Below are 24729 nucleotides of genomic sequence, written 5' to 3' on the forward strand. Positions count from 1 at the left end.
CTCCACCTTCCCAACAACCCCTCCACCCCTACCCTAAACTTCACCACACCCCAACACCTCAACCTCCCCCACAACCCCTCCACCTCTATTCTACCCTATCCCCACCCCAGCTTCACCACCCCACCCCACCACCTCCATCTCTCCCATCACCCCTCCGCCCTTACCCTACCATATCCCCAACCCACCTTAACCGTCACCACCCCAACCCAACACCTCCAATCCAACCCCACCCAAACACCTCCACCCCTACCCGTTCCCATCTTCACCACCCCAACCCAATACCTTCACACACCCCAACCCACTTCCACCCCAACCCCTTCCCACCGTCAACACCCCACCCCAACAACGTCACACACCCTAACCCACTTCCACCCCAACCCCTACACATCTTCAACACCCCACTCCACACATCCCCAGTAAATTTCCCCATTCCCAATTTACACCAACCTAATTTTGTCTCATTTATATACAAACACATGCCATTCACATTAACAAAAACTTCCTCATCAATTCATTTTAATGAAGCTGTTTTCATTTTTTATGATTTATGTGAATACCTATTCAAATTAAACTGATAGCAATATTTGTTTACCAACAGTAATGGGCGGCCATTGAAATGTCATGTGTGTCTCCTTGCTGTCACCATGGTTACGATTGTGATGACAAATAATGGTCACATGGTTGTCTGATACTGTCCTTGTCAAGTATCTATCCATATGTTAAAACATTTTATAGATGGTAATCAACTGATCAAATTAAATTAATAATGAATATATTGCAATAATTTACAATGCAGATGTATTCTAAATCACTAAACTACATGTATGTGATAGAACTTTTTTTTTTTAGTTTTTTATGTAAACCTATACTATAAAGGCATACCAGGGGTTGTGGAAAGTAGGAGTTTCCAGAGAAAATCCAACATCCATCACAGGCAATGGAAACTTTCCCTTTTACAGAAAATCATGCGTATGTGATTTGATAGCATGTTGTTAAGCCATTATACAGAAAGTTTGATGATATTGGCCTACATCAAAGTTCTCAATCCTCGCTCGCTGAAGTACAATTAGAACACTTCACACAATTCCAATTTCTTTAGCTACGATATTTTTGTTGAACAAATCACCTTTTTAGATTTCATAATAAATTATCAAGAAAAAAAAAATGTCAATTTTTGCACAGAAATAGTGAAGATGTTTGTAGTTTAAGTAAACACACTTGAGGCAGCATGTTGTGGGAAGCTGTTACTGAGAATTTGTTCAAGTCAAATATAAAGAATGGTCTAAGTGACAACTCCGTAACAGATGCACACAACCAAGATGGCGTTAACCCTCCGAGGCTCGGGCCGTGTCACGTTTGGCCGTCTGCTTCTGACAGTGATGAAGAGCTTTACATAACGTACAATATCCACATCATCTTATGAATATATCACAATTCATCACAATAGATGCCAGATTCTGGGGCACATTGTTCAGAAATTGTACTTTTTATATACATGAAATATACCTATTTATTATACCATAATGATAAAAGTGGGCTTTGCTGATTATTTGAACTTTTTGAGAAGAAAACCTTGGAGACAGAAAAAAATATTCTATAAATATCAAAAATAAAATCATTTAAAACATGGCTATGATGTCATCTTCTCCATTTCACAATATAGGCCTGAAAAATGAAAGCTAGATATATTTTCAAACAGAGTAAACTAAAAATTACTAGGAACCTAAAGTTGGCTTATTATTTCTATTGAATCGTAAGTATCAAATTACACAAAAGTTAAGGAAGCTTAGAAATGTTTTAACTGAAATCTACTAATTTGTTTAAAGATACGTAGACCTGCACATATATAATATAGGCTAGCGCTATATGTACCAAGATCTCTTATGATTCAGTGAATTGTCGTGAGGAAGATGTAATTTTTTAATTTTCTTCCGATAAATCTTGAAAAACAACTGTAGTAAAAAAAAAAATCTGACCATTTTCCGACAATTTGATTAAGACACAGTGAGCTAGAGTTATATCTTCCATAACATGGTCCCAAACAACAAGACAGGACAACTCACTATAACTCTATCCTGAAATAAACATTATATGATAATTCCTATTGGCAGATATTAAAACAGCGAACTTTGAACTCAGAACATCAAGGTAAAACACGTTATCTGTATACATATAAGTCCCAGACAATCTTGCCTAGTCGGAGATCGGCCCCGAGATCGGCCCAATATAGGGGGGAAGCAGCGGTGGAGCGCTGGCCATTTTGAGTTTATAAGTCCCTGTGACATTGAGGAATTGATTTTATGTCTTAAGAGATTTGCTCTGTCTTTACAACAAGACCTGAAGAAGGCCTATCAGTGGAATGTCAGAAACGAGGTTCCAGCCTGCGATTCATCATCGCCACCAGGTGTCACCACCGGTTGGCAGGTCACATGGAAACCGACAAGGGACTTTCACCCGCCAACTTCATCATCAAATTAATTTAGTTTTGACACTGGCTATTCTTCCTACCACCCTTACTCATATTTCTGCTTCCTTTAAGTATGCTACCATCAAATAGGATAACTAGCTGCTGAAAATATGAGGAGTCTAATAAAAAATACCCAAACATGATTAGTTACAGGACTCCTTATTTGTAATTCCCAAAAGTAAAACCTTGTAGATGTACAATATATTTGCAAGTTTTCAGCAACACTTTTCAAAGACATGTTACTTGGACTTTCCAATTTAATTTTTTTTGCAATGGCAACTGATATTTGAAAGCTTAATGAAATGGCGAATCTAAAGGATTCTTATAACCTGATAATCCAGTCAATCTAATATGCACTAATCCTGTTCACCTATAAATACCATTAATCTAGTTCACATCGTTAACTTGAGCTTCATTATTCCAGGTTAAATCCTAAGGACTAAGAATAAGCATAAGCAAAGTTAACTCTTAACCTAGTCACTAGTTAAAAACTTTACATTGGTCTCCATTAATCTAGCTAAAAGCCTTTACATAAGTCTAACATATTATAATTACGACACTTACATTTACCTCATTTACCTACAATAATCTACATTGTAGTTAAATTCACTAAAACAGTCTCAATTAATTGAATTAAAAGTCTGACATTGGTCTCCATTAATCTAGCTAAAAGCCTTTACATTAGTCTCTCATATCATAATTAAGACACTTAAGTTTGTCTACAATAATCTACATCGTAGTTAAATCCACTCAAATCTCCATTAATCAAATTAAAAACCTTACATTGGTCCCCATTTATCAAGTTAATCCATTAACCTGTCTATCAATCTAGTTTAAAAAAGCTTTTTAGTAGTCTCCATTACTCTAGTCTCTAGTTAAAAGCCTGGTTCACATTTGTCTCCATTAATCTAGATATACCCAATATTACAGTCCCAATTAATCTCGTTAAAAACTTAACATTATTCTCCATTCATGTAATTTAACCCATTAATTTGGTCTCCATTAATTTAGCTTAAACAATCAGGTCTCCAATAATCTATTTAAATCTATTAATCTGGTCTCGATGTATCTTTTTAAGCCTTACATTTGTGTCCAATCATCTTACTAAACCCACTTTAAAGGCCCACTACCTTTCCGAAATGGCTTTTACTTTTTAAAATGGGAATGTAAAACAAGATCGATAATTTTGTAGAGTCTTAAAACTTATTAACTTACCATTAATACTACATTTATCATCACCTTCTGCAGGATTTGATTAAAATAAATAAAATGTTTATTTTCATAACACGGGTCGTATTATGTTTCCCGCCATCGTCCTAAATACCACATGGTAGTTGACTATCACTGCGCCAGACTGCAAAACAGTGAATTGACTCTCAACTGTTTTCATATATTACGCAGGAAATCTTGCATATGTTTGGTGTCGTAACCTTAGTTAAGGTCATCGGTATGCATTTTCTGATGTTATTAATGTTTTTTAAGAAACCTTTATATTTTGCTCCGGAAAGGTTATGGGCCTTTAACATGGTGAACATGAAGTCAGTTAGACCCCTAAACCTAGTCTTCATTTCTCCTTCTTAATCCATACCTAATCTATTCATATCAAATTGACCTCCATGCAAAAACAAACCTTAATCAAGAGTGCTCTACATGGCTCTCAATCTTGTAGGCAAACCTACAGTTAGAGGGTTATAGGTTGCTGTGTATTGTTTTAAAATCTAGTAACACCCAGAGGCATTTAGAATGTACTAGTATGTAAGGAAAGCAGAGTACCCTTAGGAAAAACCATTGACCTACTGATCCAGTATGTACAGAAGGCGGAGTACCCTTAGGAAAAACCATCAACCTACTATCAGTATCTCATTGGTAAAACTTCAGGTATCATTATCATTACCGGTATAATCAACACATAAAAGAAGAAAAATGTCGCCGGTGGACTAATTAGTTTAAAAAGGAACAGTAAATTCAAATAATCTTGGGATTAAGAGAAAAGCTGACAGAAATTGAAGCCAGCTTTCATGACTCAAAAGCTCTATAACAAAATGATGACATTTTTACACGAGAGAATGACAATCAATGTGCTGACCCAAGCACACTCAGTATGTCACATTTGTAACACATTTCACTCAATTTTTTCAGCTAAAAACATATTAAAAATTAATCCACCCATTAGAAATTTTCTTTAACTCTTGGATTTTTTTCTGACACAATGTGGTGCTATTCCTTTCTCCCTACGTTAATCCTTCTGCGTTCAAATGAATAACAACTACCTTTCCTTTGATAACATGATGTATCACGATGCTTTTAACAATACGTTTCAATTAGGAGATTTGAATAATATTGCTTAGGCCCATATGTTCTGAGGAAGCTGGGATACATTTAGCATACAAATATGAAGCATCTTGGCCTAATCGCTTTTTCTCCGCAACACAACAATGTAACAGAGATACTTTTAACCATATCTCGACCAATGTTGGCACCGCCACTATCATCACCTGTAACAGGTAAAAACTCGTTAACTGGGACAGGTAAAACTCGTTATCGCCTGGTCACTCAGCCAACATACCTGTTTCCTATCAGTTCACACAAAGTAACGAGACCAAACTCAATTTCTCATTTCTTTTATAAAACGCAAGATGCTGATAAGGTTGTCTTGGAGACGGTATTTTCAACAGAGCCTTCAGGCAGACATACGGCTTGATAAACATTTCCATGATTTCGGCGTCGTACACGCACTGGCATGTCATGGTCATTCGGACACCCTCTTACTAACACAGCAACTTCCTGTTGGACAATTAAAACCTCGCATGTTCACGGACATTACCTGTAGCACACAACAAAAAAATATTCCGATTATTCTACAATTAGCGATTCAACTTGGTAACAAATCTATGAACTAGTTAAGACACCATTAAGGTACATAGCACAATATCAACGCGCTCAAATTCAGATTTGAGTCTGAAACTAATCAATATTTAGTATTAATAGCGACAGGTCCTCAAATTTCATTCCTGTGTTACGGGCTACGGCGGGTAATTCCATATCATAATTACCTTGATTGAACCACAATACAGCTAAATTATCGTTCTCAGATTAATGTTATGATCATGCAATGGAAAGATAAGGCACAGCGCTTGTAACACCACTCATAATCACGCGACTGTAATGGTAAAAATACCGACGATTATTTCTTGTGTGTTTCTACTCCTTTATACATTGCAGAGATAAACGGTCCATATAAATCTAGATCATTTGTGTTCCTCAAGAACTCAGAGACAATAATATTAAGTCAGTCGACCAAGCAATAAAAAATAACTGTCACAAATGATAAAATTATCGCTGCGAGCAAAACAATATTTTTGAAAATTCCACACTTCTTTTCGTGGTCACAAATTATTGGCACGACCTCCATGTTGCCTGGAGAATGTTCGACCTGTTTCTTTGGGGAAATAATTTTCCTACAGCCAACTCGTTGTTTGATATGCTTGAAGGTCTGAGATTGAGAGAGAACTCTGTCGTCCCAGTAGGCCATAACTCCCTTTGAACACCGAGTCTTTAGTGCCGACTGATTTAACTGATGCAAACCATTTTTATTATTATCATTTTTTTTTCATTTCTTTAGAATTCCATAAAATCACTTACTTAATAGCTAGGAAGTGAGGTTGCCATGGTGATCAAGATTGCCATCTCATTTCAATTAGGTAAACAATCTCAATGTGATTCATTCACACTTAACATAGATTTTAGCCATGGAATTTTTTTAGAGTACCTAGGTGGTTCAAATTTTTCTTCGGTTTCTAGTTGCAGTTGCAGTCCTAATTATATATGTTTCAGAAAACTAGATAATATTTCGGGTATAAATGAAATGAAATTTTTTTTTTCATTTTTCAAGACTGGACATTAAACTTCAGAAAATATGGAGTCCTACAAATAAACAAACAAATAAATGTAGGGGAACCGGTAACCGGCAGATGACCCCGTATCTATTCACATCTGAACCGTAATCCAATCATGGTTGTCTTGTTAAAAGGCAAGAGTATTTTTGACGATGGGGCGCTTATAGTGGAATGGGGGCCAATTATGGTGTATATGGTAAGTGATGCAAACAATTGAAAGTACCACTCATGAAATCACTGTTGCTTGATATACTGTGGACAATAAAATTTCTAATGAACTTCTCCTAGTTAACAATAGCAGGAAGTGAACGTAATATTTGACAAGTAAACTAGCTGTTTCCAACTCAGTTACAAAGCTGCAGGTGCTTTCAGCAGTTTAAGTGAAACTTCTCTTTTTCAGCAAATGTTTTACATGAAGAAGAGATAAGGATATGGGGTTAAGATTGTTGCAATAAATAAATGCTTTGGAATATCTATTTTGAAATGTGTCTTAAGTCGTCAGTACAATTTGGTAAGGCATGCTCCACCGTACACATCAGAACAGATATCGACTGATTACAAGGGAATAGCTCATTTTAAGCCTCAGAAATAGGGCAAGAAAAAAATAAAACAAGAAATTACGTAAAATTTAAATGTTCTGTCGTAGTGTATTAGAAGCCGTAATCACAGTGCCGCAGAATTCAATATGGATGACGGCTTTAGGTGTTAACTCCAAATTCCATTAGTTTATAATGAAATCTATTGAAATCGGGAGTGTAAACCTACAAGCTAAAGACAGACAACGAGTCGTTAATTTGAGTCCAACAAGTTGTTTTTAATCCATTAAGGGTTTAATCCCTGCGTTCAGTCCTGCTATGTATACAGCTAGCCTATACTTTACCACTAGACCTCACCAACAATATCTAATCGATACATTTTTCCAAAAACCCAGTTCACAGCTTGGAGCCTTTTAAAAGAGAATTGGAGCGATAGAGACTGCATTAAAAAGAATAGGCAGGGTGTTTATCGACACTTCAAAGAATAACCGCCAGTATCCCAACATACATAATACATCTCAATGATTGTGGAAGCCATCGTTCTACAAGTATTTGCACAATACAGGGAAATTTTCCTTATATTGTCATTCTTATTTCTCATCATACTCTGATGGGGTTAATGGTCGATTATGTACCTGGGAACATCAGATGGTGAAAAAAACAAACCTTTGTTCCAATAATTCTCTACACGATTTATGCACAGATTTTGATGTAAACATTTTTCTTTATTATAACATTGTCTTTTTTTCAGGATATTTTATGAAGGCAACCCTTGAGACTTATCAACAGGGATATCCTATACAAGACCTGTCTGTATGATAACATCAACACAAACACATCATTTCACCAATACGTATCTATCAAATTTAACAAACTAATTTTATCAGTTTTGTAATTATGACGATAGATTTTTGTTAACATCCCATAAACCGACTTATTTCTTACGTTTTTATACCTAAAGACATTATCATAGCAATTTAATTTCGCAATTTAGACTTGTATGGTTCTGATGTACCGTTATTAAAACATTTCACCGGTACTTACAATTGAGGATTTCTAATTTCCCGCAAAATACACAAGATCGTTTTGTACACTAAAAATAGATTAGTTTGCAGTATACTTTTGTAACGTGATAATGTATAATATACAAACATTTCAATTAAGCATTGAAGTCACTATTTTTTAAGAAATTTTGTTGGCAAACTGAGTGAATCCACGTAGCAGATTCTCACAAAAGTTTGCAAACAAAATTCATTTCATAACCCGATGAAATTAAAAATTAGTGACTTCAATGCTTATAATTAATTTTCCAGGCTACTTTATAAAATGAAATACGTTTACAAGTACGATTCCATTCATTTTTTCCAAGGGATTATTTTTTGCAAATCAATACGCAATGTCAATGTTTCTATTGTGACGTCACTAACGTCGGGTTTCCACGCCATTCTCTGATTTTTTTCATCGTGGAATGAAAAAAATGAATAGGCCAATCAAAAAGCTTGAGACAAAGAAAAATTAATTATTAAGGATTATTATTAGTCTAGTCTTTACAGGTGTTAAGCATTGAAGATTATTGAAAAGGGAGACAACTTTCCATCTAAATCCCTGAGCGAAGATATCCCAATATGTCTAAAGTGTCAATCAATTTTAATGGCAGAAAATGCATTCAAAATTGCCTCTGTGCTTCAAATATTCAAGAGAACATAGCAGAAATATCTGTCGACAGACAAGTCTGATTCAACAGTTGCTTGAACATTATATCAATTCATTACTCCAGTGAACTAATTATGTAATGGATGGTATTTTTGGAAAGGCGAAAGACTTTGCTTTCTGGAATATAATTTTTGATCTTTCAATCTGATTAAATTGTTTTTCGTTAGCATGTGTGAATTTTGCATGTGTCTGAAAACTTCAGCCAGGTAAACACAAACATTTCACAGATCAAGATCTCGTAATAAATATGCTGGCCCTAACATCCAATGATCAAACGGCCACAGCATTAGATGTCATCAAGTACAGACATTTTATTTTAATTACAGAAGATAATTACCATCCATCACGCTAGAAGGAACAATTCCCAACGACGGCCGTTACCATGATCCCCGAACAATATGACATCGTCGTCTGCATGTGTGCATTCATTTTATTTATAACTTCAAAGTCAACTCTATTCATTAACATAAAACATATAAACATCCCTACCAACAAATCAATATTTTCAAATACTAAATAATGTGTATTGTCATTAAAAACATATTCTTCAATCATTGTCTACACTTAGTTCAGAATAAATGTTCTGTTCCGTTTTCCTGTGTTTTTCCGCCTCACTCTAAAGGTGTATCCTACATAAATCTCACCTAGAATCAACGAGAAGCTGGGCCTCTGGGACAATACAAGGATATCTAACACAGCATGATTGAATTGTATTTACTGCCATAGCATATATATGTTAAGCAAGAACCTTACTTAAATGCTTTCAATTTAACAGTAAATGTTTTTGGTTATAAAATCAAACATATACTATTATATAGCAAAAACCTTAATTTCACGTTTTCATGCCTAATAACTTTTCACAGCAATTTATTTTGCAATTTATATTTTGTAAGTCTCTATTTGTTTGTAACATACATTTTCATTTGAAATAAAACGTTTTCATGGTAATTAATTTTTGTGAATTTTAATCGCCCACAAAATACTTGTACGTGAAAATTAAATCACACACAACAACAGATTGGTTTTCATTGAAGTAGTATTACTGCAGGTCCTGATCATTTTAATTTGAGTGACCTTTTATATCACATTGACCTCCATCTAAAAAATTAAACTATTCAATGGTACAATAAATGTGTTGTACATCAAGTATCAGGCCTCTAGGGTTCTTAGTTATGGAAAAGTTGTTTAAAAAGTATAACCTTTTGACCCCTGTGACCTTGAATGAACATAAAGGTCATTCATTTGAACAAGCGTGGTAGCTCTTCATGCCAACATGCTACAGGCCCAATATCATGTCTCTAAGCCTCTTAGGTATTGACAAGAAGTTGTTTAAATGTTTTCGCCTTTTGACTCCTGTGACCTTGAATGAAGGTCAAGGTCATACATTTGAACAAAGTTAATAGCATGCAACAGATCAAATATCAGTATCCTGGACCCTTCCATAATTCAAAAGAAGTTGTTTGATTGAAAAGTTAATGCACGGAAGACGCTGCTCCACAAGAGACAGAGCATGATGACTATAGGTCATCCTGATTCTTCTGGTCGAATGACCTACGGTAATAAAGTCCTACACTTACACAAATATGGATTATTTTAAATACCCTGTTGTCTGACCTTTGACAATTGACATTGAGAGAAGGGAGGTAGGTGGAGAGACACTGTTTCGAGATACCTTCAGTGAACATTTTAATCCTTCAAATCCATTAAAACTGCTGCAAATTCCTCAAATAGTTATTATGATCAGTGAACAGAAAGATCTCTCTTAGGACAAAATTCAGCTCTCCATGGAAACACCAAGCAGAAGAAAGCCACACTTGTTAGAAGGCCACTTAAAGCCTTATAAATAAACTTGCTTCCAAGCCACTTGTGCTGTTGCAAATTAAATCAAACATGTACTCATACCAGTTGATACAACACAATACTAAGTCAAGGATAACCATTGAAACAAAATATTAAAGCTTACTTTAAATTTCCTGGCTTTATAGACAATTAATTCTATGGAAATGGTGTTTGTATTTCCCTGAGGTTTGAAATTAACGGTAGCAATAGCATTTCAAGTCCTGATGTTGACGACGTATTCTATTATGACCTATATTGGACTACCAAATAGTTGTGGGAATAACACTTTAGGTTCCATGACAGTCATTGCCCTTTAAACATTTACTATTTACGCTATAGGCGTTATAGCTTATGCTTGTACAGATAAAAACATTATTTTTGATACTCACAGTAAACCAAAAATTTGGAATCTAGTCACAAAATTGCTTAGATGGCCCTTATTTGCTTGAGAATTAAGTCGTTAAATATATTTTAGAGCCCTGTAACATAATTATAAACACACATAAAAAGAAACATCAGATGAGTAAGCTTCCTCAGTCCTTGTGTACTTGGTTCCATCACTTTGTTAAAATTTCCAACCAGAAGTCATTAAAGTTTTATGGCTTTTGTTTCAACAAAGATTTTCTCAGCATAAAAGCATTCATCACCCCGATATTTCAAAATAGACTTGTCTAGTCTTTGATTTAGAAGGAGCCTAAATGTGTCTTCAGGGATGTCAATGAGTTAAACTATTATTTCTGACATCATTAACATTATTACCTCCTGGTGGAGATATAAGGTACCGTTCAGGATGTGAAAACTGTCTTTATTAAAACATTTTTTTAATTTGATTAGTGATGAGACATATATAATCACATTTATTTTTACAAATGTTGAAAAAGAGCTAAAGTCAATAAGATTTGACTTGACCTTCAAACTCCCATATTCTAACCTTAACATTGTTCAAATGATTTGACCTTTTATTCTTGTATTTCAGATCCATAGAATCATTCGGTCTTTAATCAATACATACAAATATCATTATATTTTCAACAGACCTTTCTTGGAAATAAGATATTATACAATAAGAGAGTCTTAAAACAACTAGTTTGTTTCTTTGAACCTCACATAAGAAAACTGTATAACTCCATGAAAGTTTCTGGAAAGGTTGGAAGAAAAATTTTACATCTAGCCTTTGTGTGAGCTCCCATCTGTAGGTTTAGCTTTCTGTGGCTTTCTGAAGATTTCCAATTGCTGTACCTTCTCCAATGTAGCAGAAAGGACATGGTGTTTGTTGGCATAACAACATAAAATGCACTAGTAAACAGACCAATATGGTGGATTTATTTTTAATGTCTGTCAATAAAATAGTTAATGTGTATATAAATATAAAGCTTGTATTATTTCGTGGTCAGCTTCTTAGCAACATATGGTCGGCTACAACTTCACATCACAGAGAAAGAAAAGATACTGAATACACAGGGCATATGTCCCACATAGCTGTCAAGAGTTTATACGACCATGAACAATCCTTTCATCTTGATGCATATAAAGCTTGTAACAAAGACGTTTTACTGATGAAAAAGCTGCAATTCAAACAGGGAGTCTGGGCTACATTTATGAATGCTTAAATCATGCAATTTTATATTAGATTCTCTGTGGAATATCAGCACAGTTATCATGTTTACATGGGCATAAACATTAGGAAAAAAAAGTGTTTTGCCAAAGTTGAAGCCTGTTGTATTGGTTTGATCTTTCTAACATAGATCTTTGCTCTCGCTACACATCTAAATCAGATTGAAACAATCAAACATTTGGTAGAAATTTAATGTAACAGTGACTTTGTTGAATTTTGGCAAGTGAAAAAAAAAATGCGACCACTGAAAAGAATTTGAATGGTGTCAAAAGGTTTTTATCCTCATTACGCAAAGCAATAACTATCTTAAGTGTGTAGAGTCTGTAGACCTCAAGATCACAGTGGTTGAGTGGTTAAGTTGTCCCAATACATTACCACTAGCCCTCACCTCTATGGGTAGCTAGTTCAAAACCCTATATGGGACAGTAATTACCAGGCACTGACCATTGGTCAGTGATTTTTCTCCTGGAACTCTGGATTTTATCCACCTCCTATATACACCATTCATATCCTAAAATGGCTTTGGCTCATGTTCATAAGATGTAAAATAAAAACGAACTCTAAAGTGCATCATAGGATATCGGACGATTGAATAAGTTCAGATGATGCATTTGAGGAGATGATGCAATAACATGAAAATAAAATGTCATTCAGGTGACATACTCATAATGCTTTGTCTGAAACTCCATATCCAAGTTTATTTACTTGAAGCTGAGAAATAAACTGGAATGCCAGGTTAAAGTTATATCATCATAGTTATATCCTTATATTACAATTATGTTATAATTACGTCCTTATGGCACAAAGACTTAAATTTTTTCAGAAACTTATATTAAAGAGATTGGCAACTCTGCCATTTTTACGATCAGCAGATGTACGTCTGTACGTGCTTAGGGGTTTTTAGATAAACCCTTAAATAGTTAAATACAGCAGAATAACTTTGATATATTATAAAATTTCAGTAATTTTCAGATGGTTCGAGTACAATTTTGGAAAGAAAAAAATAATTTTTTAACTTGTATAATAAAACAAAATGCACTTCCAATTTTGAATTTCTGATTTTCGAAAAGCCAGGTAAAATTGCTTATTTTCATGCTTTCAAAAGTCATATTTAATCACATCAATTGGGAAAACTGATCACATCAAACCATGATATAATGTTTAAACTTTGTGTTAATGCAAAAATATCATGTTTAAAAGAATACACTTAAAAGAAGTTAGCCAAGGGGAAATGTGTATAAACCGGAGGTCCCTATGCCTGTCAACAAAGACAAAGAAGGAGTTTCCAATCTCTATGAATATATGTTTCTGATTTTTCACAACAATTTAATTACGCAATTTGACCTCTTCGGATCTACTTGACTTCATATGAAACATTTTTGCTGTTTATTTTTCAAACATCCTCATACCCATCAGATAGCACTTGTTAACATTATAGGTACCAAAAATGACATACTGGTAATTGATTTTCTATTATTTACTGTATATATTTTACATGAAAATTAATCTCAATCACCACAAAAATACCACAGAAACAAGAACTGATTGTAATGGGAACCATAACAGCTTGATGTCGACCCCCAAACAACCCTCTCAGTCAAGACACCTATTTTGTTACTTCCAATGGCCACGAGTCTTTCTTAAAATTGTTAGCATGTTGTTCAGCATCCCCAAAACCCTTCTAGGGAGAAGACCTATATAGGCAATGCCTGCTGCCTAATCCCTTTAAAATTTGTCATTGAAATTGAAGGAGAAAGAAAAACCTATATACCAATTTTTGATGAAATTGGAGACCAAAATCTGAGAATGCTGAAATCTATACAAAAATGTTGGTATGTTATTTGCCATTCCCTTAATGGTTGACATATATATTGCATGTAATGCTATCACTAAGAAGGTCTGAAATTTTCCGATTATCTATGATCATCCAAACTAAATGTTTCAAGGCCTATCAACATTAAGTAAGTCGGGTGATCAGGTGGTGTAGTGGTTAAGCCACTTGCCTTTCACTTAGTCGGCCTGGATTCGATCCCCAGCATGGACGTGAAAAGGTTAGGGGTCACCTGCTTGATCATGTGGGTTTTCTCCGGACACTCCGGTTTCCTCCCACACTAAGATCCCTCGTGCACTTACCATGATGCCAGCATATATGCTGCATATATACACGAATGTTGCCATACCATTCATTGTACCGGATGCTGCAATCATGCTGCACCAACTTGTTTATTTGAGTATATATGATCTGAATCATGCTGCAACCATGCTGTTTAAATTAACTATTAAACTTGGGATGTAATCAGTGCCATGCTGCAACTATATCCTTAAATTAACTAAGATGGAATTACTGTTGCACCATTGCTTTAACTCGAAAGATCAGAAAGCAATCATTCTCCGATTGATTTATACTCGTATTTTTCAGAACAGTAAACAAACTGATATCACTTACTTTGGCTTGTTGTCCACAGGATCCTGTAGTTCTATTTCTTTCTTTGTTACACCATTCGCCTCACTGAAATATATACACAAATGGAAATTATATGATTGCAAGCAGGATTAAATTTTTAACATCTTGGCAACTTTTAATTGGCCAACCTAGAATCTGAAGTATATGCATGTACTACATTTCGATACCTAGCTGTTAAATTCATATTGAAATTTTGGTAGGGAATACATATTGTTTTTGTGTTGTTAAATACTACAAATTTCAATTTCAATATTTTATTTTTTTTCTCTCTAAGAATTAGTATGTAAAATTAATAGCATGCTGAAATGTATCCCTTCACAACAATTTCTCAGGGGGAAATATGCATGAGTAATACTTGCATTAATTTAGTTATTGCAATTGCAATAAAGACAATGAAAACATACAATTTGTACTATATCTCTCTGGAAAAAGAGCCTTTTGAAAAAGCTATATTATATATGTATTATTGTTCAAAACAAACAAAAGTCTAATTAACAGATAGTTAATTAGCATGCATCTGTAACCCTCAGAGTAACTGGTCACTAAAGGTGTCCCTCCAGGTACAATGTACCTAGGGGACTCGTTTGTCCAGGTATCCTTATATCCGTCTTTTCAATTACCTGTATAGGTAATTACAGGTAGGACTACCTGGACCCCCACTGGTCATTTGGCAGGTGAAAACAACAGGACAGGTCCCCTGACTCCTACAGCTAATCAACTGATGATGGACAAATCAAAAATGGGTCTGTTACATCAGTCACACCTGGGTGATCACCATGGCCCAATAAATAAGTTATAGATACCTTGCTGGGAAATTGGAGGAGCAGGGTAGGGGAGAGAGGTGGGGGAATATAGACATACATATGGGATGGAAATTAATATACACACTCAAGATTCCAGATTCATATATGTTACCTGATAATCACCTTTACATGTAACTGCCTGACTCTAGGACAAAAGGTGTTGATGAAATGCATTTTAGTTAACCCTTGGTGATGATGTGGGTGAAATGGACATGGTTCACTGAGCGCAGTGATGACAATGGAACTGGGAGACTGATGGCTCTTGGAGTTGGAACCATACAGGTGTATAGTGATAAGGTCACACCTGAGTGACCATGTCTATACACAAAATCGCTCAGGGGAGACTGCTTCGCATCATCATCAGTCAACAGCAATAAAAAAATATGACAATAACTTTAATGATGATTTTGTCTATTTTATTTTGTTTTGTGTATAATGGAAGGTGCATTAATTGGTTTGAAGTTCTATACTAGACATTGCAGTTTAACTTGAAAAATGCCATTGCCAAGAAAAAGTTTATCAGTTTGCAGTGGTGGAATTACAAGGTATACAAAATCTAGTTATGAGGATGGATTGAATAAGAAGAACAATAAAATGGATATAAAAAGTATATCTGCAGCCATACAGTAAAACACGCTTATAATGAACATGCTTACAACAAATTCATGATTATAACCTAGTGATTTTCATACCCGTCAAGGTTATAATAAGGTATCTGCAATGTGTATATAACTCACTGTGAAGTGATTTTGTTGGTCCCCAGAGGTATGTTATAACCTTGTTTTACTGTGTATATATATATGTGTACATCTTTTTAGAATAATCAATTCTTTCAAGTGTATATATATACATGATGACAAATCTAGAAAGATAATGCAGTGACAATTTTACTGCTATACAGAGGTCACATGCATGTAATGGTACCATTAAAGCCAGACAAACTATAAAGATAACAAAAATAATCTTCAAACTAGAAATGTCTTTAAGATATACACACCTGTGTTTCCATATACATGTATCAAAGGACATGATGGGACAGGATAGGTTGAGACAGACAGAAACTGTTGTGACAAACATCATGGGTAATACTATTTGACCTCTCTGCATATTTTATAGCAGAGAGTCATTGAGAATATCGAGCATGTTAATATATTCCCATTTAAAACAACATCCTTTTATAGGGTAAAGATAGTAAAGAAATATTCTTGGACTCAACCTACTAAACAGAACTTATATATTTAAGGCCCACTACCTTTCCGAAATGGCTTTTAATTTTCAAAATGGGAATGTAAAACGAGATCGATGATTTTGTAGAGTCGCAAAAGTTATTAACTTAAGCCCCTTTCACACATTCAAGGATGAGGCACCGGATCACCACGGATTGGAAATTTTGATCATATGGGAACATCCGGCGTCCCAGGTCGGCTCTATTACGTCAAAATGCCGATGTTAACGCCGTCATGATATGATGCCAACTCGAACAACACCAGTCTGTCTACGCTTAATAACGGTAATTATGCGGTTGTCTCCCGACAACCCACCGGAATATACCGGATGATATACGGACAGTGCATATTAAACTACGTTTTGTGCCGGTCTCTACACAATTATGTCACTGAGGAACCCGGTGTTGTTACGGATATTCTCTGAATATCGTAACATTCGAACGTGCTAAGTCCGTGTAGCTTCTAGGAACACTCTGTATGCTATCCGTAGATACCTACAGTGTTCTTCCGGAGAAAAAATTGGTATATGGATGGCCCCGGACTTAACAAGGATACTTTGGAACCAACAAGGATACTTCGGTGCCTACACGGTCATCTCGGATGTTACACAGGGATAGATGGATCGTACACGAATCAGTATGGACAATTTCTATCCATGTAGGTCCGGCGAAAAAATTAAACATGTTTAATTTTACTCCCTGACCAGCATTACCATGCCGTATGGCCCCTAATATCACCAGATAAATACGGTGGGTTTATCCAATGGCGGATTGTCAAGGACTGTCCCGGATTCAGAGCCCAAAAAATTAATGGTCCTAGCATTCCATGCCAAAAACTCTAGGACAATTAGCGGATTTAAAGGGATTTTACCATCTATTTTTCCCCTATTGGTCCCCGCCCTCCTGGCCCCCGGGGGGCCAGAGCCAAAATTAAATATACAAGATTCTGTTCCCCTTCCCCCAAGGATGTTTGTGGTCCAAATTTGGTTACATTCCATTCACAACTCTATGACAAGTAGCGATTTAAAAAGGAATTTACCTCTATTTTTCCCCTCATTGGGCCCCGCCCCTCCTGCCCCTGGGGGGTCAGAGCCAAAATTTAAATACAAGTACTGTTCCCCTTCCCCCAAACGGCTTTTTGGTGGCTGATTTTGGTTATCATTCCATGTCCAAACTCTAAGGGACAAGTAGCAATTTAAAGGATTTACCTCTATTTTCCCCTATTGGGGGCCCCGCCCCTCCTGCCCCTGGGTGGATCAGAGCCAAAATTTATTACAAGTTCTGTTCCCCTTCCCCCCAAGGATGTTTGTGGCCAAATTTGGGTTTACATTTCATTCAGAACTCTACGACAAGTAGCGATTTAAAGGATTTACCTCTATTTCCCCTATTGGGCCCCGCCCCTCCTGCCCCCGGGGGCCAGAGCCAAAATTTTATACAAGTTCTGTTCCCCTTCCCCCAAGGATGTTTGTGGCCAAATTTTGGGTACATTCCATTCACAACTCTATGACTAGTAGCGATTTAAAGGATTTACCTCTATTTCCCCTATTGGGGCCCCGCCCCACTCCTGCCCCCTGGGGGATCAGAGCCAAAATTTATACAAGTACTGTTCCCCTTACCCCCAATGATTATGTGGCTGATTTTGGTTACATACATTCCATGCCAAACGTCTAGGACAAGTAGCGATTTATAAAAAGAATTACCCAAGAATCCTTTTCCCTTACCTACGTAATATATAGTTAACATTCGAGTTTATTGTTTTTAACTCATTTTTTCTATCCCTTCCCAGTCCCGCCTTTTTTTTTTTTTTTTTCTCTTACCCCTCTATTACTTTTAATATTTTATTTTTTTTATATTTATGCCCCCCTATTTTGGTTGTTTTGGTTTATTGTGTTTTGCCCCGCCCCTCCTGCCCCCAGGGGATCAAGCCGAAAATTTTATACAAGTTTCTGTTTTCCCCTTCCTCCCCAAAGGATAGTTTGTGGCCAATATTTGGTAACATTCCATTCACCAACTCTAAGAACTAGTAGCGATTTAAAGGATTTACCTCTAATTCCCCGCTATATGGGCCCCGCCCCTTCCTGCCCCCGGGGGATCAGAGCCAAAATTTATACAAGTACTGTTTCCCCTTCCCCCAAGGATGTTTTGTGGCTGATTTTGGTTACATTCCATGCCAAACTCTAGGACAAGTAGCGATTTAAAGGGATTTACCTCTATTTCCCCTATTGGCCCTGCCCCTCCCTGCCCCTCGGGGGATCAGAGCCAAAATTTATACAAGTTCTGTTCCCCTTCCCCCAAGGATGTTTGTGGCCAAATTTGGTTACATTTCATTCAGAACTCTACGACAAGTAGCGATTTAAAGGATTTACCTCTATTTCCCCTATGGGCCCCGCCCCTCCTGCCCCCGGGGGGCAGAGCCAAAATTTATACAAGTTCTGTTCCCTTCCCCAAGGATGTTTGTGGCCAAATTTGGTTACAATCCATGCAGGACTCTAAAAAAATTATGACTAGTAGCGATTTAAAGGATTTACCTCTATTTTCCCCTATTGGGCCCCCGCCCCTTCCTGCCCCTGGGGGATCAGAGCCAAAAATTTATACAAGTTCTGTTCCCCTTCCCCCCAAGGATGTTTGTGTCTGAATTTGGTTACAATCCATGCCAAACTCTAGGACTAGTAGCAATTTAAAGGATTTACCTCTATATCCCCTATTGGGCCCCCGCCCCTACCTGGCCCCTGTGGGGTTAGAGCCAAAATTTATATAAGTTCTGTTTTCCCCCTCCCCCAAGGATGTTTGTGGCCAAATTTGGTTCCAATTCATGCAGAACTCTATGACTAGTAGCGATTTAAAGGATTTACCTCTATTCCCCTATTGGCCCCCGCCCCTCCTGCCCCTGGGGGATCAGAGCCAAAATTTATACAAGTTCTGTTCCCCTTCCCCCAAGGATGTTTTTGTGGCTGATTTTGGTTACAATCCATGCCAAACTCTAGGACAAGTAGCGATTTAAAGGATTTACCTCTATTTCCCCTATTGGGCCCCGCCCCTCCTGCCCCCTGGGGGTCAGAGCCAAAATTTATACAAGTTCTGTTACCCCCTCCCCCAAGGATGTTTGTGGCCAAATTTGGTATACAATCCATGCAGAACTCTAGGACAAGTAGCGATTTATAGGAAATGTTGACGGACGGACGGACGGAACGGACACGGACGACGGACGACCGGACGAAGCCGACGGACGACGGACCGCCGCCCATGACATACAGCTCCACCGGCACCTTCGGCCAGGTTTGGGGAGCTAAAAATTGGACTTAAAGCTCAGAATATGTGTGATTTTTATCGAGCAAAATTTTTCATATTTCTGTTTTAGACGCAGCAAAAATGTGTTCCCAATCAGCAAATTCCTATTATTTCTAATAACGTTTTTTGACCACTTGTCAATCTAGTGTTAAACAACAACAACAACAAAAACCAATGTTAACATGGTATAGGTTCTCGGTTATTTATGACATCATCAAGATGGCCACCATCTATTCGAATTCCACGTACAAAAATATGAATAAAAAAGTCCATAACACATAATAATTATTACAGAACTAAAGTAGATCAAATGTATGTATCAATAATTACCACAAGTAGAACGACAAATCCATATCAGGACCAAATAAATCCAATATGTGATGTGTAGTGAAGAAAACAAAAAAAATAAGCATTTTAAGCTCAAAAATGGTGATTTTTCAGCAGCAAATTGTTATCATTCTTGGGCATTGACGCAGCAGAAATGGTTTTCCAACAACAAATTTATTACTCGTAATCAGTTAATTAAACTCCTATCAATCAGTTAAAAAAAACAATAACATAAAAATATATAGTAAATGCAAAAAAAAAAAAGAATTATTGTTATACCCTCAAATTTTGTAGATTAGCAGCGTCTCAAAAAATAACACAACACCTACTGATAGCGTAAACAAATGTAACCTAAGCTAAGCCTGTTTTTCCGTTAATACGTATCATTAACAGTTCCCAAAGCCTTTTGTGTCTTTGAAAATGAGCACATTCATTGTTTATATATCCTATGCATAGCATAAGCAAAATGTCATAATGATTACTTTTACAATGTCACTAATATGTCTTTTCACTGTTTCTCAATGATAACCATTATCATTGTGCGTGCTTTCGTCGCCTCACTGACCTATCCACTGAAGAGACTCGGCATATCTGGAAGCTGGTACATGCAGTCCGAATCAGAGTACTCCGAGATATCAGAATCCAATTCGTCGAAAGCCAGATCGACGTCTTCGAATGTCGATGAGCTCATGTGACACTGCATTACCAGTGTTGTTCTAGCCTTTTATGACCCATCCATGACCAGAGTTCATATCAGGAACAACAGGTTCATGGATGTGGGTAATATCTTTCAGATTTCTAACATATCGTCCAACGTATATGCTGTTTCAGACTTTCTCCGGCATAATTGGAAATTACACCAGATGCATCATTCTTCCAATGGTGGAATTGGGTTCTCTTTAGCACATAACTCCATAATTCGTATGAAGTACTATTCATCAATCTTGTGGACCCTCGTGCAACCATAAATGGCACAGGTGATATCATCGAGGTCATTAATGAGGCATAAATGTTAAATGTTTTTCATTGGTCTGACTTTTCCCACTCCCTTGAAGGTGCTGGTTGTGTCACATCTGGTGTATGCTCAAAGAGACCATTGAAGAATCTCCAGTAAAAAGTTCTCTAAAGTGCTTTCCAGACTAAGCAAAGAGTGAAACTTCACTGCAGACCTCATTTATGACCTCAAAGAATCCACCTATTGTCACTGAGGTTCACAAGAATGAGAAATTGTGCTTCATACGAATTAAGGAGAACCAACTCAACCCTCCGCAGAATGTTATTCTGGTGTCTTTTCCATTCATGCCGGGGAAAGTCTGGAACATCATATACGATATGTGTATTTAGGTGAAACTAGGTTGGAAACAGGAAGAGCTCCCACATCCCTGAAGCCGATGTTTCTGATCTTAACTCTGACCATGGACAGTTAACAAGTTAGAACCACGATGGTAACCCGGTAATGTAATGTCACATCAGGTCACCAAGGTCGAAGACGACACTCTGGCGAGAAAGCACGCACAACGAAAATGATTAGCATTAAGAACTAGTGAAAGAAATATGTGACACTGCAGTAACCATCTTATATTTCCTTGTGTTATACTCAGGAAATAAACAATGGATGTGCTCATTCTAAAAGACACAATATGTTTCGAAAATTGTCATGGTATTTACGGAACTTTAATTTGTTACCCTATAGTATGCTATTTAGTTAGCGTTTTGCTGTAATAATTCAGTTTGAGAGGCCACTAGTCTACAAAATTTCGAACATGAAAATGGATTAGTTTGAAGTCCCACTTAGATATTCAGCCAACTTTAAATTCAAATTTGTTAAGATATAAATCGTCAATAGCCAATGTTATATTCATGAAATTCCAAGACACCAGGAAAACTGTAGTGTTAGCGGTTTGGAAAAAATAACAATCATATGCTGCATCCGGTGATGTTTTGTAAACCAAATGATGGTATAACAATTCCCTTTTGCATTTCTATATATTTTTGTTGTTGTTGTTTTAACAGATTGATAATAATAATTTGTTGTTGGGAAACAATTTTGCTGCGCGTCAAGCCAAAATATGAAACAAGAGGCCCATGAGGGCCTGTATCGCTCACCTGGTTTGTAATGCCAAATAATTTTCTGAATACAGGTTCATTGTTTCTTTTCTGAAGGAATTTTAATATTAACCTCTAAATCCCCTATTGGGCCCCACCCCTCCTGCCCCCTGGGGGTCAGAGCCAAAATTTATACAAGTTCTGTTCCCCTTCCATAAAGGATGTTTCTGGCCAAATTTGGTTACAATCCATGCAGAACTCTAGGACAAGTAGCGATTGATAGAATTTACCTCTATTTCCCCTATTGGGCCCCGCCCCTCCTGCCCCCTGAGGGTCAGAGCCAAAATTTATACAAGTTCTGTTCTCCTACCCCCAAGGATGTTTGTGGCCAAATTTAGTTACAATCCATACAAAACTCTAGGACGATTAAGTAGCAATTTATAGAATTTACCTATAATTTCCCCTATTGGGCCCCGCCCCTCCTGCCCCGGGGACCAGAGCCAAAATTTATACAAACTCAGTTCTTATTCTCCCAAGGATATTTCTGGCCAAATTTGGTTACATTCCATGCAGAACTCTATGACTAGTAGCGAATTAAAGGATTTACCTCTATTTCCCCTATTGGGCCCCACCCCTCCTGCCCCCGGGGTGTCAGAGCCAAAATTTATACAAGTACTGTTCCCCTTCCCCCAAGGATGTTTGTGGCCAAATTTGGTTACAATCCATGTAGAACTCTATGACAAGTAGCAATTTAAAGGATTTACCTCTATTTCCCCTATTGGGCCCCGCCCCTCCTGCCCCCGGGGGGGTTAGAGCCAAAATTTATACAAGTTCTGTTCCCCTTCCCCCAAGGATGTTTGTGGCAAAATCTAGTTACAATCCATGTAGAACTCTATGACTAGTAGCGATTTAAAGAATTTACCTCTATTTCCCCTATCGGGCCCCGCCCCTCCTGCCCCCTGGGGGGGTCAGAGCCAAAATTTATACAAGTTCTGTCCCCCTTCCCCCAAGGATGTTTGTGGCCAAATTTTTTTACATTCCATTCAGAACTCTATGAAAAGTAGCGATTTAAAGGATTTACCTATATTTCCCCTATTGGGCCCTGCCCCTCCTGCCCCCGGGGGGTCAGGGCAAATATTTATACAAGTTCTGTTCCCCTTCCCCCAAGGATGTTTGTGGCCAAATTTGGTTACAATCCATGTAGAACTCTATGACAAGTAGCGATTTAAAGGATTTACCTCTATTTTCCCCTATTGGCCCACCCCCCCTCCTGCCCCCGCGGGGTCAGAGCCAAAATTTATACAAGTTCTGTTCCCTTCCCCCAAGGATGTTTGTGGCAAAATTTAGTTACAATCCATGTAGAACTCTATGACTAGTAGCGATTTAAAGGATTTACCTCTATTTCCCCTATTGGGCCCCGCCCCTCCTGCCCCCGGGGGGTCAGAGCCAAAATTTATACAAGTTCTGTTCCCTTCCCCCAAGGATGTTTGTTGCCAAATTTGGTTACAATCCATGTAGAACTCTATGACAAGTAGCGATTTAAAGGATTTACCTCTATTTCCCCTATTGGGCCCCGCCCCTCCTGCCCCCGGGGGGTCAGAGCCAAAATTTATACAAGTTCTGTTCCCTTCCCCCAAGGATGTTTGTGGGTTACAATCCATGTGCCAAATTTTTTGGTTACAATCCATGTAGAACTCTATGACAAGTAGCGATTTAAAGGATTTACCTATATTTCCCATATTGGGCCCCGCCCCTCCTGCCCCCGGGGGGTCAGAGCCAAAATTTATACAAGTTCTGTTTCTCTTCCCCCAAGGATGTTTGTGGCAAAATTTAGTTACAATCCATGTAGAACTCTATGACTAGTAGCGATTTAAAGGATTTACCTCTATTTCCCATATTGGGCCCCGCCCCTCCTGCCCCCGGAATGTCAGAGCCAAAATTTATACAAGTTCTGTTCCCCCTCCCCCAAGGATGTTTGTGGCCAAATTTGGTTACAATCCATGCAGAACTCTATGACTAGTAGCGATTTAAAGGAAATATTGACGTACAGACGGACGGACGGACGACGGACGACGGACGCCGCGCCATGACATAAGCTCACCTTCGGGCCAGGTGAGCTAAAAATGCTGAAAAATTACCATTTTTGAGCTTAAAAGCTTATTTTTTCATTTCCTGCGTTCAAATCACTACATATATTGGCTTATTTGGTCCTCAAATGTATTTGTTGTTCTATTGCGGTCATTTTGATACCTCATTTGTCTACTTCAGTTGAAAAATGTCAATGTTATGACTATTTTTCAGTGAAATTCGAGATGGTGGCCATCTTGATGACGTCATAACCGGAACTTATACGATGTTAACATTGGTTTTGGTTGTTTTTGTTGCTTAAACTGATTGACAAGTGGTCAAAAAAACTTATTAGAAATAATAGATTGCTGTTGGGAAACATTTTTGCTGCTGCGTCAAACAAAAAATATGAAAAATTTGCTGAAAAATCACCATTTCTGAGC

At 37.3% G+C, this 24729-nt stretch overlaps 1 protein-coding gene across 1 annotated transcript in view; it reads right to left on the reverse strand.

The window, feature by feature from the left end:
- LOC138329356 (tRNA (guanine-N(7)-)-methyltransferase non-catalytic subunit wdr4-like) overlaps nt 1–24729 on the reverse strand; it is a 145994-nt gene that overhangs the window by 117345 nt on the left and 3920 nt on the right. Inside the window, 1 exon segment of the mRNA XM_069276284.1 lies at nt 14513–14575. Coding sequence (XP_069132385.1) covers nt 14513–14575 — 63 coding nt within the window.

This window comes from Argopecten irradians, chromosome 8, assembly GCF_041381155.1.
Source record: "Argopecten irradians isolate NY chromosome 8, Ai_NY, whole genome shotgun sequence".
NCBI classification, from domain to species: Eukaryota; Metazoa; Mollusca; class Bivalvia; order Pectinida; family Pectinidae; genus Argopecten; species Argopecten irradians.